Source organism: Bacillus rossius, chromosome 1, assembly GCF_032445375.1.
Source record: "Bacillus rossius redtenbacheri isolate Brsri chromosome 1, Brsri_v3, whole genome shotgun sequence".
Classification (NCBI taxonomy): Eukaryota; Metazoa; Arthropoda; class Insecta; order Phasmatodea; family Bacillidae; genus Bacillus; species Bacillus rossius.
The window spans coordinates 345,160,335-345,180,525 of NC_086330.1; the positions used below are offsets into that span (position 1 = coordinate 345,160,335).

Genomic DNA, 20,191 nt, shown 5'->3' on the forward strand with positions numbered 1-20,191 from the left:
GGGTCCATTCTTCCTAAAATGTAACCTTCAAAAAATAAAAATTAACAAAAAATAAATTAAAACATATATTTACATTTCTTAGCAAAATTAAATTACGATGTGTACCTACCATAAAAAAAAAAAATTTCTCTACCAATGCAGATTTTAATCACTTTCTTCTAAATATATCTAAATACATTATAAATTAAAAAAAAATAATTTTACAATCAAGAAACAAACAAAATATACAGTTTAATATCACTGTAGTCTATGTTGCAAGAATAAAATACCAAAATCAAGATATTTAAATGTGTTAAGCTGTTGTGTTTGAAAAAAAAAAAAAGTTACGATTTGCTACTTCATATAAGGAAGTACAAATAATAGATGATATTAAGTGTTATTTACTTTGAATTTCAATGGTTTGTTATGAAAATTAATTGCTTGTAAAATACGCAAAAATGATTCTTACACTATTTTTTTGTATGAAAGTCTAGGATTCACACTTGTTACTACTGGATCCAGTAGTAACACGTGTGGATCCAATATTTATAGGATAGACGTTTGACTGTAGTTGGCAGTTTTTCAGTGAAAAAAATCGTAGTAATGTAGAATGTTCAAGATCCACTAGTTTGTTTTTAGATTTAATACTGTTTGTTGTTGCTTAGAAGGCTAGGTTTAACACGGAGTATCATGGTTATCTAGCTAACTTCTGTAAGAAAAACAACTGCATTTTGAAATAATAATAATAAAAAATTCATCCTAACTTTGTTAAAAAAAAAAAAAATATGGTGAGCATAATTCATTAGGAGTCTGCTTCCTGCCTAGATATTCAGTTCAGCACGTTAAAAAAATTCAGGAAGCGAATACACATATACTAAATACAGGTGTGACCATAATACAACCCTATGAACGGCTGCCAAGGCAATGGCACATGGCAAGAAGTTGCGCTGCTCGGAGTACTGCTCTGACCCCCATTTGACGGCCATGAAGATCCTGTTCAACAAGGTGTGTGTGTGCGTGCGCACTCCCCGCTCGAAGACACAAACACATCAGGTCGCAGCACACATACATTTAACCCACCTCTACTAACACATCAAATTATTTTCGTAAGGTTTAGTCTTGTTCGTGACGTTTTACCGAAGGGAGTGCAAGCTGGTGTAAACATCAGTGGTGCTTCTAGACTTTGCAGGGCCCTGGGCTATTTACTTTTATGGAAAATTTGAAAAATTAACTCTTTGAAATAAAATTTTAAGCCAACCTGAAACTGAAATTTTGATGATTTTATCTTACAAAATTTTACAAATTTTTCTTACATCTTACAAATTTTATAAAAATCAAAGAATAGCTTTCATTTACTAAAATGTTACAGTATTATACTACCTATTAGTTATGCTGTAATCAAAAAAGTATGGTTTCATAACAAAATTTATGTTGTATGTTTATATTACTATAAATTTTATTTTAAAGTTTTTCTTAAAATGTTGAAGTCATGTTATTTGTTTTTCCATGTATGATTGAAGCTTTTGATACCATTTATTTCTAACCAAACAAGCATAACACTTTGATATAATTCTAAGTTGGTATTCTTTTCTGTAGCACTCAGTACAGACTATTGCCATATTTATTTGTATTTTTAATCGACTTCAAAAAGGAGGAGGTTCTATTTCGACTGTATGTATTTTTTTTTATGTACATTCACCGATTTCTCCGTCAATTGTGGATCGATTTTCAAAATTCTTTATTTTTTTTTTTGTTTGAAAGGGTATACTCTCATGGTGGTCCCATTGTCACCAAGTCATAATCTGATATGGGGATCGCATGGAAATCGAGGGAATCCTGAAATTTTATAGGAATGTACACTGTGTTTTTGTTGAACTCTCTCAAATCAAATGAAATCTATTAATGATTCAGGTGTTTAAACCTAAGAGTCATCACTTCATGCTGCTGAGATGATGATGGCAGCCAAAGCACTCTTTAACTGCAAGGAGTTAGGAGAAAATACTGCAATGTGTCGACAGAAACTACTTAGCAGTTCTTGGATAGATGTGGACGTACAACACAATCAAAAAACACAGTCACTACACTAAAAAGCCAAAAATAACAGAATACAGATTTAATCCAAAAGACAACAATGTATGTAATACTTTTTATGTATTTTTGTCTTATTTTGTTTAGTACACAGTATTACAATTACTTATTAATCATCTTAATCTTTCTATTTCTCATAATGCTTTTTCATCATGTGGCCGGTTAAGTAATTTATTTGGTTCTAAATCACAAAGTGCAATACTTTCTAATGTTTTCACTCGACTTAGGGCAACAAACACTTGACCTTTGGCAAAGTTTTCTTTTCCTATGTCAATGACGGCTTTATTTAAAGTGGTACCCTGAAGCTTATACACTGTTACAGCCCAACTTAGGATTAATGGCATAATTCTTCTTTTGACATCCCCATAGCCTTTTGTTGCTTGAAATGTTGCTAATACAGCTGTTATTTCAATCAAGCCATCCCTGTCTTTCACTTTAGGGCCAATAGTCTCAACATCAAATTTGATACTAACTGCATCAGGCAGTTCATCTGCTTCTAATTGATCACGACGAAGAGCAGGCCACCTAAACTTGCATATGACTCCCATAGCACCATTGATGAGACCTTCAGTAACTGATAAGTTACGCCCTAACATTACTCTCGAACCTATGCCCACTTTAGCACATGCAACAAACCACCACAGTTATTTACATCAGCAGGAATCACATTAGATGGTGGTCGTTTTCCGTATTTTGCGGCCTCTCTCGACTCATCGATAGCGTACAAGATATAAACGTGACTTGACTGATGTAGTTGATCTGTCATTTTAGAGTTATAGTCATCCACCAATCTGATTGTTGGAAAAATTCTAACTGCAGCGCCATCTGCGAAATCATCAACCTGTTCAACTAGCCGTCTTTCATACAAAAGTTGCAATTGTGAGATTGTAAGCTCTCCAAACCACAAATAATTTAATAAAGCAACAAATTCCACATCACTACATTGACGCATATTAATTGTAAATTCGCTTAAGAACTGTTGCCATAAATCAATTTCTGCATTTAACCACGAAGGTTGTTCGAAGCACCAATGACCCTTAACTGGCGGTAAATGCATAATATCGCCAAATAACAATATATAGAAACATTCAAACAATAAATTATTGTTTTTGAACTCTTGCAGACATAAATAGATTATTCCCAAATTTTTGTAGGATACCATAGATATTTCATCCACTACTAACCATTCGATGTAACGCTATTTATGTATTTCCCGTTCCAAAGGCTGTCCACTCATTTTAGGATAATTGATGGTAGTGCCTTTTTCTATTGGAAGAAAAAAAAACTGAGAGTAGGGTTCTACCAGAAATTTGCATTACACTTGGAATTTTTTGATAATCGTGCCTTATTGTCTTGAATACTTTCTCTATTCCTTTTTGCCTTCATGTGGGCTGCACCTTTAGTAGGCCTGCACATAAAGCTAAGTTAGCAACAATTTAATTGTTACAGGTACTTAACTAAACACTACATTACATACCTACCTATATTCACACTAAAAATGGAAAAATAATCCAAATTTTTTTAAAAAAAATATCTAACCGACTTCAAAAAAAAAATCCCTACACTAACAAGTAAAAAATAAAAAAATACAGATCTATCCCAAAATACAACAATGCACGTAATAATTTTTTATTTATTTTTGTGTTATTTTGTTTAGTACACAGTATTACAATTACTTATTAATGAATCTGTCTACATTTATGGTAACAGTTTATGATGTTTTAGTTGATTGACATTTTTAATTCTGGAAGGATATTTTAGGAGGAGGGTGAGGACCGGTGGATTGTGGACCATAAGTTTTTCTTCAGGATATTGGAAAGTACTCAAAATTGTGGTCCAGAGCTAGAGAAAACTGATTATAAATAAGAATGAAGGAGTAAACTCTCACTTATTCACTGATAATAAAATACGAATCGTGAATACGAATACGCAACTTTAAATATTTGTACATACTTGCAAATATGAGTAGTCATATGAAAATATGAATACAACTGTATTCATTTTAACACTTGAAAATACAAATTTTGTGAATACATTTCTATTTGTATTTACATATACAAATATGCCCATCGCTGCTTCTGAATTGTGTTAAGGAAATAAGCAAGGAATTGTTTTATGAAGTATTTTGTATTCTTTCAAAATATGTTTATGCCCTAAACTTACTTAAAAATATTGGGTCTTATTGGGTTCATTTAACCAGTAATCCTATTATGGACAGAATGTCTTACTTTTCAGTGATCAGTAATCAAAGCCTGAAATAATTTGCAACAAAGCATTTGCTTTTTCAAGGTTGGTTGCTTCAATTCCCACAAAAAATTCACTCTCTATGGTCACAAAAGGCCATTTTTTTTCCTGCTATCGATGACAAGTGCCATATGAGTAGCCAGTAGCCTGGCTTAGTCAACACAACATTTTAAGCGAGCGCAGCATAGTATATTGTCTTGAACACTGCCCACACAACTTAAAGCAGTGCAGATCGAAGTTTCAATGTAAAGCCAGCCAAATGTCTTCATCTTTCTCACCATCAAAAACCTTTTACGTTTGATTGGAACATCCATACACCAAATACTTTATGAAATACCAGTTGTCAGCATGTTAGATATTACAATGGACAAATTGCTACAAACATGTCTCGCAGTGACAGCCAATGATCAATTTTAAAACAAACCATGGACGAAAATCTTGTTATGTTGAGAACATAAATCCAAAAAGGAAATCATCACTCTTTCTATTGGTAAAGGTATACATGGATCATACTGAATATATATTCTTCACCTATAAATAATTGAAATCATATTATTGCCACTATTCTGGTATGTGCTAGAGTATCCTTTCATGTTTGTAATTCTGGTTTACATGGATGTAGATGTTAGCATACACTTCTGTTAATCACTTTCTTAGTGGCTCGTGTATCATGTACTCTACGAAGATAACGGCACATTAAAATTTTTGGTGATAATTTTGATTATAAGTTATAATTAATGAAGCAGGCTAGGCACAACAATCTTAAATTGAAAACCGCAAATTTCCCCTTAAATCGTTGTAATATATGACATTAATGTCTCCGTCAAGTTTTGTTTAAACATAAACAGAACAAGGTAAAATTTTAGGAATGATGTCCAAAACTAAATTAAAATCACCAAAAATATATTTAGATGCCAATTAATTGGTAATAACTTTAAAACTCTTTTTAAATAAATTATAAGTTCATTCGGAGCAATAATCGCAGTTGAGTACTCTGCAAGCAACACAAGAATTAATGTGAATATTGCACATATTTTGAATTCAATTTAATATTGCAAAATAGATTTATCACTGATGTCTACTGAATATTTGGATTTTGGAATTGGCCAGAAATATTGTAAGAATCATTTTGAAAATAAGTTTTTTGATGTTATAGAGGATCAACTGTTTGGAACATTATGTATTAAATGCAATATTTTGCTTGATTTATGACAACTTACTTGTGCAAATATATGTTGTCTTTCAATGAGAATGTTATCAAAAGACTGGGAACAAATAATGTTTAAACTGAAATGTCATAAAAATAATACTGTACTTTTCCCCTTTTTTGTGTGAAATGTGGTGGGCGGACGCGAATCGCGAATCACAGGTAGTTTCTGCATCCGCTCCTAAAATTCATTGACGGAGCAGCTACGTAGACTATTGAATCATTCGTTTTGCACAGCAAAATTTTAAACTATATAATGAAACTGCTCCGATAATAGCAAAAAAAGACTTAAGAAAAAATACTAAACCCCGGCTATGGACTTGATTTTCGAAAAGTAAATTTACTAAAAATTTAAAACGCTACCCATCTTGTTAAAATTCATTCCCTCAGGCTTTGTGAACTTTGGTTCGTGCCATCCACCACAGATGGCAGCACCATGGTTAAATATTTCTGTTTCATGCGACTTCCATTCCATTCACGAAATTACTCCTACCAAATGCTGTATACAGAGTGCTAAAATGTTAAACATCAAAAATAATTACTTTTTTTACTCACTACAAATACATTTTTTTTTTTCATTGTTAACCTTAAATTTTCACTCTACGATAGTAACTGCATGCTCTCACAACTTGTCAATAAAGTCCTGCGATTACAACTTTGCTTCCCAAAGGGCCACCAAGCGATGAGATCGTTGTTACGAATGCCACAAATCAATCCAAGAACAACAGGGCTTCGCCACGGACCAACAGTGTCGAAACGCACCGCTGGTGCCGTGGTTGCTGACGTGGTACTCACGTAGAACTTCAGGCTCTTGTTCAGGTCGGAGTCTTGGATGAGGTCCACCTCGCTGAGCAAAGGGTTCATCTTGCCATCCTCGGTGATGAGGCGCAGAACGGTCAGCTCCCCGGAAGTCTTGTAGGTGCCCCGCACGTAGTCATCCATCTTGTCGCACACCGTTTCCATGACTTCCGTGAGATGCATCTCTGAGCGAGCGAAAGGCACCTAGAAACCATCAAATGCCGCAAAAATACTGAACACTTAAAGAAAGCAAAATTAAATCATAATTTAAAAAAATTTATCAATTAATGGGATCGGCTTATGACTGCTGACAAAGTGTTCTGCCACACTATAAAATCGGATTGGTTGCGGGAGTCCTCCACACAGCCAGAAAATTTTCGAAGATTAATTTAAATTATATTAATTGTATTTTTATTGAACTAGTATTAACAAATGTATTATGAAATTGGATTCAATATAATAATACCTTATACTATTATACTGTATAAAAGCCAGGGGAAATACTTTATTTATGCCCTGTCATGCCAGAGATTTGGATCCTTTATTGAGCCTGTTTATTAACCTTATATCCACACTCAGTCTATTTTTGTTCTGTGTCTATCATGCTTTATAATATGATTCAAATCAAGAATTAACAATATTATTTTTAAGCAGATTAAATTTTTAAAACAGGAGATTTCAATATTATTGTTTATATTTTTATAAATACTGTTTATTCATAAAGATAGTGTATTATTCAACAAATATGTCAAAGAAATATTTCTTTATACTTATTTCACCAAAATTGTATGTTTTTGTTTGTGATACAAGATACGCTATTATAATAAAATATTTTGTAATAAGTCTGCTTAGGACAGAATTACTTGGCACAATAAAAATCAATCAGTAAGCATATTTGCATGTTTAAAAAATGTGCCAAAGTCAGTAATGTAAAAATTATTTCAGTAATATGAATTTTTTTTATCCCAATTTTTATTTTGGTGCAATCTTTACACAATCTCAGACTTTAATGTTAATGTTGTATTGTTTCAACACCACAAGGTTCACACTTATTTTCTATTTTTCACGACATCTTACATTATATTTCTTTTTAAAAAATGTAAAATTCATTTACAATAAACAAAATATGTTCAACTTGTGTTATAGGCAGCAAACGGAAATGTATGCTTAATCATATTTCACTTAGGTAGACGAACTTTTATGTAACTTACACGGTAAAAATTAATTACTTTATGAGTTGAATGAAACCACTATTTTATAATTATTTTTAATTGTGGGTGCTTTTGAAGATATTTATAGAATTTCATATTATAAGTCGTAAACTAAGTAAATAAGTACAAAAAAAATTAACAACAAAAGAATAGAAAAAAGGTGGTTCAGCACAGTTATGCAGACAGACATTGACAAACTCAAAAATGCAGCTACGGAACAACTTATAAAACAATCAAAAGACAAAAAAAAAACTGCAAAGATTAAAATTATTAGCCTAATGGGTACGCCAATGCTAACTTTGACACCTTAAAAGTGCAGCATGCTATGAAGACACAAGATAATGTTTTTGCTTTTTTTCATGATTATCAGTGCCTACATCTTCCTTTGTACGCCTGCACGTTTAACGCCAGAATAATTCTGTGGAGGAATACTGGAATTGCCCGTGCTATAGGCAGCCTCTTTTACCTAGGTGTCTGTCCCAGGGGTCTATCTTTACACTGTTTGAATAATTCTGCTAGAGGAATGACTGAAATCCGACAGAAATATGCTGAACCCTATTTTTGAACATATGCTAATGAAATTATGTATCAGATTGAAATTACAAACTGTCAGAATTATTCTGCCACCTCCTTTGCTGGCTGAATTGTGATTCCGCTAGAGATTTGAGACTTATGTTGTTCTTTGGAACTTCGATTTGTACATATGGATGCTCTGTTGTGGGTCTGAAATAATTTAAAATAAAGTGGATGGTTCGATAAGTTAGGTTAGTTACATTTAAAACCAGCAGTAACTTATTAACCTCGTTAGATAATGTGATGTAAATTAAGATAAAAATACTCAGCGTAATAATGTAGGTAGACCTATTATTGAGTCGTAGGTTATTTTATTGAAATTTAATCTAATCCTAAAGGAAACAAAAACATTATTTACATAAACTAATATGCGATGGGTTTAAGAATATTTCCAAATTACTGCATTTAAAAATTGCAACATGAGTGCCATTCAAACCTGTTAAATTTGTGTGTTATTTAGAAATAGCTTGTAACTGAACTACAATTTAAAGTCTAAGTATATGTATTACACTTGTTTCTGCTATTTTCAGTGTCAAAACGTTTCTTAAATACTATAAATGAAAGTTATATTTGCAATTTTTCGTGAATTAACATTTTACCTACTGTACGTAAAAAATATGGAAATTTTAGCTGTGTAGACACTTGATACGTATTTGCTGTGTTTTGTGATAAGATACCTATCTGTGATTGAAATGCACTCAAAATGAGTCCACAGTTATAAATGAATTTCACTCAATTACAATTGATTATGAAAAAGGTTAGCCCTTTTACCTCTTCCAATCTTGCAAACATAACTAAAATTCCTGCCATACAGGTAGACATGCAGAAAATATCCTTGAAAACAATATACACCAATAAAACCCGACACAAGTATTATAAAATAAACAATGACAGAGAAGATTGTTGGTGAAAGATTTTTTGATAAATACATTGAATATTTCAAAGAAACCTCTACTCCAAACAATCAAATATTCTTCTCAGAATAATTGACAAGAAATTGTCCATAAAATTATCATTTTGTAATGACTTGCAGTGATCATATGTATATCTTAACGTATACATCCATTAATGATTTGCTGAACTAACACTGCATAAAATGTATTTTTACTTCTAAGTTTACATAAAAATATTACACAAGTTGGAGCCAATTAAGCAGAAACTATAGATTAAACAAAATGTCTTTTTAAGTAAAAGTAATTTTTTAAATAATAATAAAAAATGAATCTGTAAATATTTTTTTGGTTTTGTAGTACTTTTTCCATAACAAATAAAGTTGACATTTGCATTACACAATATTTTTTTTCTTCCTGCTTAAAACATCCTTTTTTTTATGTATAAGTCATAGAATTTCCGTTTCTTGTGCGTAACTTTACAACTTATTTTTAATTATTACTTATATATTTATACACATAAAATCCAAGTCCATCAACTAGAGAAAAGAGACGAAAATAATAAAAAAATTAACAACTTTCATTAGAAAAGTTCCTTCCCTCATTGTGAATGGCTTTCTACCAGTGATGGCAACATTAAAAGCAACATTGCCACACTTTCATAGACATTTTTCGTTAACCCAACGTTGATTCCAATCCCGCAATCAAAGTTTCAAGAAAACGCTCTTAGCTTCTATACCGGAATGAAACTATTGGATCATTCATCGAGTGAAATTATTCCGACAGCATCAGAATGTGTTCTCAAAAACTAGTGTTATGAGAAGGTGATAAATAAAGTGTGATGTGTAATATGTGATGTACTCAGGATTACTTACACTACCACATAATGAAAGTTTGCAAACCCAGAAAATCAAAATTATATAAACATTTTAAGAAATGAAAAATATATGGAAAATAATAAAATATTATTATTCAATTGAGACCAAATCTTTACTTTGTTCAAGGATACAAACATAATTATAGTTTCATACATTATTATTTAGGCTTTCCATTCGAAATATCAATATCTTTATATTAACTTTTGAAAATTACGGAAGTTTAAATTAATGTAAAATATAAGTTATATGAGGTACCCTCAAATAAATAGCTATACTTCACGATTAATGAATTAATTTCTGAGCTATGTGCACTAACACTCGAAAACACATTCACCACACTAACATGCTGTAGGACTCTCAGGATTCAGTCGGTAAGAGCTATAGGTCTTCGTCTGCAGGACCACTAGGTGGACAGCACAGCATTCAGGAACATCGGCTATTGCAATGCAGAATAAGCTAAGGCTGCGACTGCAGGCATCCGGAACTCATAGACAGCAAATCCCCTCCAGGTTGTTGAAAACTACTAAGAACTGGGACAACCTCACCAAAGACGACCATCTTGGACCAGGATGTAGGGCGACATCGGCGACTGTCGAATCTTGGAATATTGCTAACACCCGAAGTGGAAAATCTCTAAAGCTTTGGCATTACACCCTATGTGTGTAGCCATAAATGACAGACATCCTGAGATTTAACTTATGTAGATGACAACTATTTAATTTGCAGTCGTCGCGAGATATTCTTGACTTCTGTGTGGGGTCCCGTGGGAATTGAGACCGCCCCTCACACAGGAGAAGTCTTGCCCATTGTCTAGCTAAAACACAACTTTTCTCTACACTTCCTAATACTACATTACTGATAGAAACTTCCAAGTCAAACTGGGTAAGACACCAAAGAGAAACAGTGCTCTGAGTACTACTGGATGAAATAATCCCTACCTGGCGAAATATCTACGGGTGTAAATTCAAGAAGAAATGTGTGCCAAGTGCAGATTCAGCATAAAAAGAACTGATAAAATTATAAAATGAAATATAATGAACAAACTAGGAGAAGTAAACTACAAATAAGGATAAAATAATGCTCCTAATAATGGGTAGCTATGTATAACACTATGATAACGTATGAACCTTTACAACAATTATAATTAATATTGAAAAACAAATATCTGAAAATAACAATAATAAATGTCATGTAAAAATTTTCAATGTTTACAACTTCTAAGATATAATTTTAAACCTGAACAACAATAAAGGTTAAAATATTCTGATTCATTGCACAACAGCCTCATTTTTTGGAACAAAAAATGGTATAATATAAAGAATATTATCACTTTCCATATATACGTCACTAAGTATAGGCCCAGTATAGTGCCCCTTTGTTTGAATTTTGATGATGTCCTTAATTCCTATACCTATACATGATTTGCATTTTTTTTTAAACAAGAACATGTTTGCCTGTTATCATTACTTTTACATTACTAAATAAAATCTCATTTTATGAACATCTCATGTTAAATGATTGAACAAATTAGGTTGTGTGTTCATACATGTAAAAAAAAATAATTAAAAACTTGCAAAAAATTGCTTCCACGCAGATTAAAACCTTAGAAATACAACAAAAGCTTGTTTACTGTACTTAATGGGAACAAATTGGCTACAAATTACATGTAAGCATGTACAAGTAAATTTTTGATAACTTACTGTAACACTACAACTACACAGTACAAAACTTGCAATGCAACCTACTTACACTCTTTTGCTTCTGGTTGCCATTAGAGTCTAACCTGTAGCCACCCACAGAGACTTTCTTTTTAGGGTCCACCTTTTGAATTATGTTGTCAATTTCGTCAACAACGTGTCGGCACACTGGGAACAAAAAAAAAATTACACACGTGTGATTCGAGAACATTTTACTGTAAACCGCACAGTTCAAGATAATGGTTGGGGGGAGGGGGCAATAAAATTGTATCATGTGCCCAACCATAAATACGATTTATATCTTCTATTTTCTCTACTGCTGCTCGGCTATATAGTTTCTTTGGTTTATAGTATTCCCTTATTTCTCATGTAAACAATTGTATAAAATATAATAAGTGTTACTCTAGTTTTTTTTCCATTTTTTGTGACTTTTTGTGTTAATGTATTGTTTTTACGTATTTGTATCTGAATGTTTTTTGTTGTCATCTGGTCCCTGCACTGTGCGGTGCCGGCTGGTTATGTTGCAACTGCTTGTGAGTGATGCCCACCTTCACGCAGTGCCAGCATGGTGCAGTACCTGGCCACATGCAGTGACTGCATCACTTGTGTATTTGTGTTTTTGTATGTTCGTGCCCACCATAAAAGTTCCATTACTGTTGGTGGGAATGTGACAAATATGAATAAATAAATAAAATACACTATTTATTTTGAAATAATAATCCCATGTTTCGTTATGTGTCAAATGTGTTTTACAGGTACTTGCAGTTAAGCAGTGTTATCGAGAACACCACGTGCCAGTTCCCACTGTCAGAGTGAATGGATATCCAGTGAAAGGACTTTAATTCAGTATTCTATGGTTCTGTACATTATGTAATCCGGCACCAATCAAACTGCTAGTGTACAGGTTTTTTTTTTTTTTTAAAAAAAAAGGTGGATTATGGCTGTTGACTGAGACGCAGGTATTTTTAAATTGGTCCGAGTTTATAGTTACTGTCGGTTTTCAATTCCGTACAGTGTTTCCTGTTTCCTAGCTGGTTGCATTTCACATTCCTGGGAACATTTCTGTAAAGAATTTTTGTCGGCGAGATTTGAATCACAGACACATGATATTGAAGACATTTTACAAGCAGTAATGACCACAATTTTTTTTCTCATATAGAGCAGTTTTCTACAACTTGTTATAATACCATTGAACTACGAGGTTTGCCTGAAACGTTCCGACCTCAACATCAAGATGGCAGCACTCGTCTATGAAAATTGGAGAATGTGTTTAGTCATGTTTTGGAATATACTGTCTGAAATTTCAACCATTTTGGACGTGAATTGATTTTTTAACCATTGTTTTCGTGAGTCGATGCGCATATTTTTGTGAAAATGAAAAAAATTTGTATTGAAGTGTCATTAAATATTTGTTTTTGAAAGGCAATACGCCTAATTGAAGACGAGTTGGACGGTGTGCACGGCAACTCTGTGCCATCATTTACCACAGGGATATTTCGGGCAGCTCAATTCAAACATGGCCACACCAGCTCGGGTGACGATGAATGTCTACGACACCAAAAACCGCAAAGGGAGAATCAGCTCCAAAAATGCAAAGACTGTTCCTTTGGCTGGAGAAAAAACAGAGATACTGTTTTCTAGGTTAGTCATGGAATTGTCTTAATAAATTTTTTGGAAAAAGAATAACATAACTACACATCATTACTCAACAAGCTGAAGGCAGAAACTGCAGAAAAATGTCACATTTGCAGAAACAAAAAAAAATTTGTTTCACCAGAACAATGCACCAGCTCACACCTCAGAGGTTGCCACGGTGAAAATCTACGAAATGCGGTTTGAACTGCTTGACCACCCTCCTAACTCACCAGATCTAAACCCAATTGACATTTTTATTGTTCCCTAGGCTAAAAGTTGCATTCAGAGGACAGACATTTTTGTCGAATGAGGAGGCCATCATGTTCGTAAATACTATTATGCAGAGACTCACGCAAACAATTGTTAAAAAACAACTGCTCGTCCAAAATGGCTGAAATTTCAGACAGTATATTCCACAACATGACTAAACACATTCCCCAATTTTCATCGGCGAGTGCTGCCATCTTCATGTTGAGGTCGGAAACTTTTCAGACAACCCTCGTATTTTTTAAACAAACCAGCAAAATCGTTAATCCAACATGGCCATGGACAGATGGGATACCACTGCACACGTTACCTTTTACAAGAATACAGTCGCAAGACCATTAATGAAAACAAATAGACTAGCAATTATAATAGCACAAAAAGAGAGATGAACAGGGTGTCCACACAAATCTGTATAAAAATTTCCATGACTTTCCAGGACCAAAATTATAAATTTCCCTGATAAATTTTTAAAAATAATTTACATATTTTGCAATTTACTGAAAGAAATAAAGACAACCCAGCTTCCACCATCCCTAAATCTGTACTAGTCTAACTAGAACCTTGCATATGCCCTTTTACAGTGTTATTTATTACAATGCACTAAAACACCATCTGGGTGTGGTGGGTTGAGGGGGGGGGGGGGGGGGGGGGTGTTTAAAAATCTGGGCGATGACTTACCAGAGCATGACATTTTCCCCTCAAATTACCATCACAAAGGAATTACCATAACCTTTCCAGGTTTTAAAGTAAATTCCCTGACCAATTTCAACTTCCCTGGTTTTTCCTTGACTTTCCAAAATGTGGACACCCTGCTGGAAGAGACTACAAGAAAATACAAGCCAACAAATTAATTAATTTAAATTTTTGAAATTATTGGATATTGTTACTTGAAATATTTTGATAGGTCTATCCAAAAAGTAATTTTAAAAAATATTTGCCTAAAAAAATTAGGTTCATCCAGACCAGAAAAAAAAGGATTACAACTTCCTTCCAACTGTCAAAATGGTACAATAGTGAGAAAAAAAAAGACATAGATAGAGAGAAAAAAGAGCTACGGTATATTATTAATCATAATTTGCAGTTGCTTTTATGCCGACACAAATTTTCCAAACTATACCTGAAGTCAAAAATATGCTTAAAATTTAGTTTTTCTTTCATTTTTATTTTCTATATTTTACTCTAGACATTATAATTTTTGAAATTTTTATTTATAATAAAAATAATCTGTAACAAATTGAGTAAAATAGTTATGTAAAGAACCAGCTGTAAAAACCACTTAGTATTAAAAACATATAGAATATTAATGTTTAATAAAGAAACATGTGATCTATTTCCTTCTGTTCTCTTCAGTTTCACGAACATATTTTACAACCTCCTACATACCCTGTGCAACCCTTTATTCCTGTTCATATCCCCTTCGTATGGATCTATTTAAATGCAGTTTTTCAATCTCTCGCTTCTTCTATAAAAGTTGAAAGAGTCTCTGCAGTGTAAGCTGTAAGAATTATATTTTAAATAATAAAGACTTAATATTTTTAAGTGATCGTGCAATCTCTCTCCTTTTATACTTTATTATGTCCATGATTACACAACTCAGAATCATGATAACTATGGTATGCTGCTTTCCACATCACCTTATTGGCTGTTACCCTCTCAATGGTGCCAAGGAAGGGCAACAAGAACTTAACAATACGAGCGAAGATTGGTGCGTCTACAATAAGGTAATCTGACATTTTGTCATAAAACAGTACACAGCAGATAGTCTTTTTAACGATGTTTTACTTTCAATCCCAGCAATTCTTTTCTTTGACTCTTCAGCTTCGTTTACCCCCTTTTTTTAGCCTCTTTAGCACAACACTTTTCATCTCTTCTCTTTTCTCTTCCTCTGTGTGTTAAAATAATCCATAAATATACTTTATTAACCCATATAAATAACAATAATGTAATGGAAACCTGTCCAGTTTTACTTCCATAGATATGATTTTTTTTGTGTTGTAATGTTCGTTCACCAGTAGAAGCCTTGCACTTAGTTAAAAACCACCTAATCAGAGAAATCACTACTTTTCTATGTGATAAGAGAATATACAGCCTAAGCAAGTTGCACCGTTTTTTTTTTTTTTGCCTTGCCTTATTAGATGTTTTAATTTTAAAACGGTAGTTGAATGTTTCACTTATCTTTTGTCAGATAGTAATTTTAAAACAAAAGTAGAATATTTCACTTAACTTTTGCTGGATAACGAAGTTAAATCTGACAGAAGATATTTTTATTTAAGCTAGGTGGTAAAGGATTAAAGTTATATTTGGTACTGCAACATCTTAAGATCTTGAAATCTTGTACCAATGCCTTGAAAATATTGGTTTAATTAAAATAGTTTAGCATCTGATGTAGATAACAATGTGATCATGCTACGTAATATTGAAAATAAAATTGTTGATAGCATTAAGTTGTTAGGAGGATTGTCACTGATTACTTGACTCACTTTGACACTTGGTATCCTTTGTTAGTACACAAGTAGAAATAATAGTTCAGAACATGTTTACTATGTATGTACTCTTAGATTTGCAAGGAGTACTTTTGCAAGCTAGTGAAGTTCTTATGAATCCCCTTTTTAAGAAGTAATTTACATCAAGCCATAGAAACAAGTGTAAGTGTGCTTATCAAGCCGATGTTTTTAGATATTCCGAATAAAGTAAACGATAGAATTTCCTTGCGTATTCACATTATCATCCAAGTAGAAGCAAAGAACTGGTATGTGCATTATGGTTTGACAACAGTCCAAGCTATTGTTCATGATAATTTGTTAAGGCTAATAATTTAAATACCTCTTGGAGTTGTATAAATCCTGTTTTCGTTCCCATTTTTTGCAACAATTTACATAAAAACACATGATTTTTTTTGTTATGGAGCTTGAACCTTAGTTAATACAGTTTACTGCAAAGAGAAGATGTATCTATTTGCAGAACACACGGAGTGACTGTTTGTAAACCCGAATTTGTATTTATTACAGAAGCAAACTTTCTTGTGAAACGTCACTGTTTTTATGAATAAATGTAAGTAACATGTACTCCTCAAACATTATAAAGCTATCAAATCCTTTTCTAAAAAGTGCTCATACTAACTGGTTGTATGCTGTAAATTCATAAATTGATATACAGGCTGTATCAAAATTCATGTTACAACGCTTGAGGTAGAAAGCTCTTATTATTTGCAACCATTTTTGCCAATAAACATGTTGCCGGAAACACGTAGTTAAGCCCCTGTAGCCCCAGAAAGAGTCACCGTAGGCAACCCGTTTTAGAGTGTTATGTTGTGGATGTGCGGGCGTTAGAGTAGAGAAATAACCTTTTTAATCGTGGCATAGATTTTAATTTCACTCTGAAATCAATCACAGCTTCGGCTTTGTTTCACAACATTGAAATTGTTGCATACGTTTTAACATGACAGCCTAAAGCAACGGCTCAAAAACACGCCCACATTGAGCGACACAGAGGTGGCAACGGTGAATCATGTTTTCACGGATACGCTGGAGCATGTGTGGAGTCGACCTTATGATTTTGAACGCTTCAATGATTCACTGTGTAAACTCTTCCACTGTTTCTACTGGCGTAGCGTAGATAAGTCCTTTTACGTAACCCCACAGAAAGAAATCTAACGGGGTTAGGTCCGGTGACCTTGGCGGCCATGCGACAGGGCCCGCTCGTCCAATCCATCGGTTTGGAAATGTTTGGTTTAAATACTCTCGCACTTGCAGGGAAAAATGAGGTGGTGCCCCGTCATGTTGGTACCACATCACACGTCGGACATGTAATGGAACCTCTTCAAGAAGACCTGGTAGTTTGTTCTGAAGGAAGTGGAGGTATCCGGCGCCAGTAAGTCGTGGCGGAAGAAAAAAAAGCCCGATGAGTACGCCGTCAACAATACCGGCCCACACATTAACTGAAAAACGTTCCTGGCGAGCTGTAACACACGTTGCATGCGGATTGACATCATTCCAAACATGTGCGAATTGAGAATAGCGTCTTGAGCGAACTTGGCTTCATCGCTGAATAAAACCGCTAACTCGGGGTTCCTCAATACTCTTATAATGTACCAACGAGAAAAGGTCATGCGAAGAGGATAGTCCGCCGGACCCATGTGTTGCACTTTTTGAAGGTGGTACGGGTACAAGAGTTGCTCATGAAGAACTCGCCATACAGCCATTTTGTCAGCACCCATACCGGAACCTTCTGCCCTTGTGCTTGTATCCGGACTCTCCTCAAATCTCTGAAGTACATCTTCTTCAAAACTGGGAGTACGAACCCTGCGTGGAGCACCAGCATTTGGTCTTGTGACAGCACATGTACCAGTATCACGTATTAGCTGAGTAAGTCTTGCAAACATGGTGTGAGCTGGAATCCTACGACCCGGATATCGTTCTTCGTAGACGACGGGCAGCTCGTCCAGTTTGTTTAGCTTCCCCGTAAACAAGCAGCATGTTCGTGTACTCACTAAACGTGTAGGTACTTCATTGAGCTCCACTAAAATGTTGCCCTTTTCAGAACCACAGCGAAAGAAATGACACCACGAGTTTGCTTGTACGACAGAACAGTCAACGACAGACCACCAGTGATATCAAAACACACTGCGACGTCACGCTGTGCAGTGCTATGGCACGGCACGAACGGAAGAAAAGAGGTGAGGGGGCCACCAATGGAAGTAAAAAGGGGCGGGGTCAGCATTCGACATCGTACAGTCCTCTCGTGCGCTGCCCGGCGTTGTAAACATGTAATTCACCACAGCATCGTCTGTCTCACACAAAGCCAACGGGTTTACTACGCTGACTCTTTCTGGGGCTACAGGAGCTTAACTACGCGTTTCCGGCAACATGTTTATTGGCAAAAATGGTTGCAAATAATAAGAGCTTTCTACCCTCAAGCGTTGTAACATGAATTTTGATACATCCTGTATAACCTTTGTTGAATGATAAATTACTTAAGCGTTCTGAAAATAGAATAATTGAAAATGCCATTTCATGTGAGTTGACCACTTAAGTAAACTCGTACCATTATAATTGTGTATGTAATTTCATGTTTGATTCCTAGATATTACTAATTATTAGTTGTTTTAAGTCATATGGTTTAGGTTCAGAAAAGCCAAACATGCCTTAAATGCACCAAAGTCTAATAAATAATTTTTTTTTACTTGTATAGAATAACTATCAACCATTTAAAAAATTAAAAATAATTAGTCTAATCAAATATTTAATTCACAATCCTAACAGCGGCATTAAAAATTTATATTGTGTGATTTTTTCTCTTTGCTTATCAGAAATATAAAAGTTCATTTTTGTAAAAAAATATTAAAAATTATTATTTTTGTACTTATATAGGTTTTTTTTAAGCATTGTGTACAACTATCAGAAATTTAATACATAAACTTAAATGACCTGTCTTTGAACTGCTGATGACTATAAACAAGACAGTGGCTACGCCCTGGCGACCAAGACGTAATAGCCCCGACACTAGGAAAATTGAGCAACAGCTAATAAATAAGTAGCAAGGCCAATTTGGTATCAGCCCGGAGAAACCCATGTCTACAGCGCAACATAAATAGGATCTATTTCTAATTTAGTACATACTGTCAAAAATTATTTGGAACATATCACTGAATGAGCAGTTTATGCTCAAAAAGGCATAGAGTGTATAGCTGTTAAATTATTTAATAAATTGCCCAAAGATCTTAAAATTTTCTGTTTTCGGAACAGTCCTATGTTATTTAAAAAAAATTAAAGGAATTTCTCCATACCCATACCTTTTATACTATTATTGAATATTTGGATCACCAATATTAGTATGTATAAATTTAATTCTGATTTCTGCATAATTATAGCTTGGTGTTGATTGTGTTATAGCCCTACTGTGTGTGTGTATTTTATTATTTATTTTATAACTGATATAGGTTTATATACCGTTAATTTTTATTATTCGAAACATTTGTAATATGATTGTATGATTTGTTTTGTTGATTTATATTTAACTTCTATTGTATAAATTGTATTTAACTTGCTCCATTTCCCTAATTTGGGACTAAACAGAGTGCATGAATAAATAAATAAAAATAAAATATGTATACATAGGCCTACATCCATGCGTACACGTACATACGTACATACATGGAAAAAAAAGGGAACTAAAATGTTTTAATACAGGTTTAAAATGCATATTTTGAGAACTTAAAAATGTCACCAAATATCTTACGTATGAATTAAATGTGCTACTACTTTCAACATGTCAGTAGTGTATATGGTAACTGTATTTAAAAAAAACTTAAATATGAATTTTTGAGATTCAAAGACATTTTTCAAGTAGGGTAGATATTTGTGGTATTAAAAACCCAGCAACACCAAAAATTTGAAGACAGCACACACTAAATAGATGCTGTCAGTATGAACACAATAAAATTTAAATATAATTTTATTTTATTGTGTTGTCATTTAAGGCAGGTGTTCTATGCACTCTCACTGGAGAACTAGTGGTTGTTTTGGATAATACATGTTTAGAAGAAATTTTATATTAAACTTGCTGCAGTACCCGGCGTTGCCCGGGCTGAACACAGGGTGAAGGGGACCTCTTTCGAAATCAGATGTAGTTAATAATTGTCTTCTTAATTTGAATGTCAATTGTGCAAAATAATTTATATCACTTTCAGATCACGACGACGTTTTTCTGCCAGTGTATAGTTATT

General features: G+C 33.7%; 1 protein-coding gene across 2 annotated transcripts in view; it reads right to left on the reverse strand.

Moving 5' to 3' along the window:
• The window catches only part of LOC134528161 (protein seele), a 43,270-nt gene that overhangs the window by 20,385 nt on the left and 2,694 nt on the right, over positions 1–20,191 (reverse strand). For both annotated transcript variants that reach the window (XR_010074358.1, XM_063361514.1), the window contains exons 2-3: positions 11,618–11,733; positions 6,314–6,520 (exon numbers count right to left, since the gene is read on the reverse strand). Coding sequence is in view for 1 of the 2 variants with exons in the window: in XM_063361514.1 (XP_063217584.1) it covers positions 6,314–6,520; positions 11,618–11,733 (323 nt within the window). In the remaining variant the exon portion in view is untranslated. The remainder of the gene's footprint in view (positions 1–6,313; positions 6,521–11,617; positions 11,734–20,191) is intronic.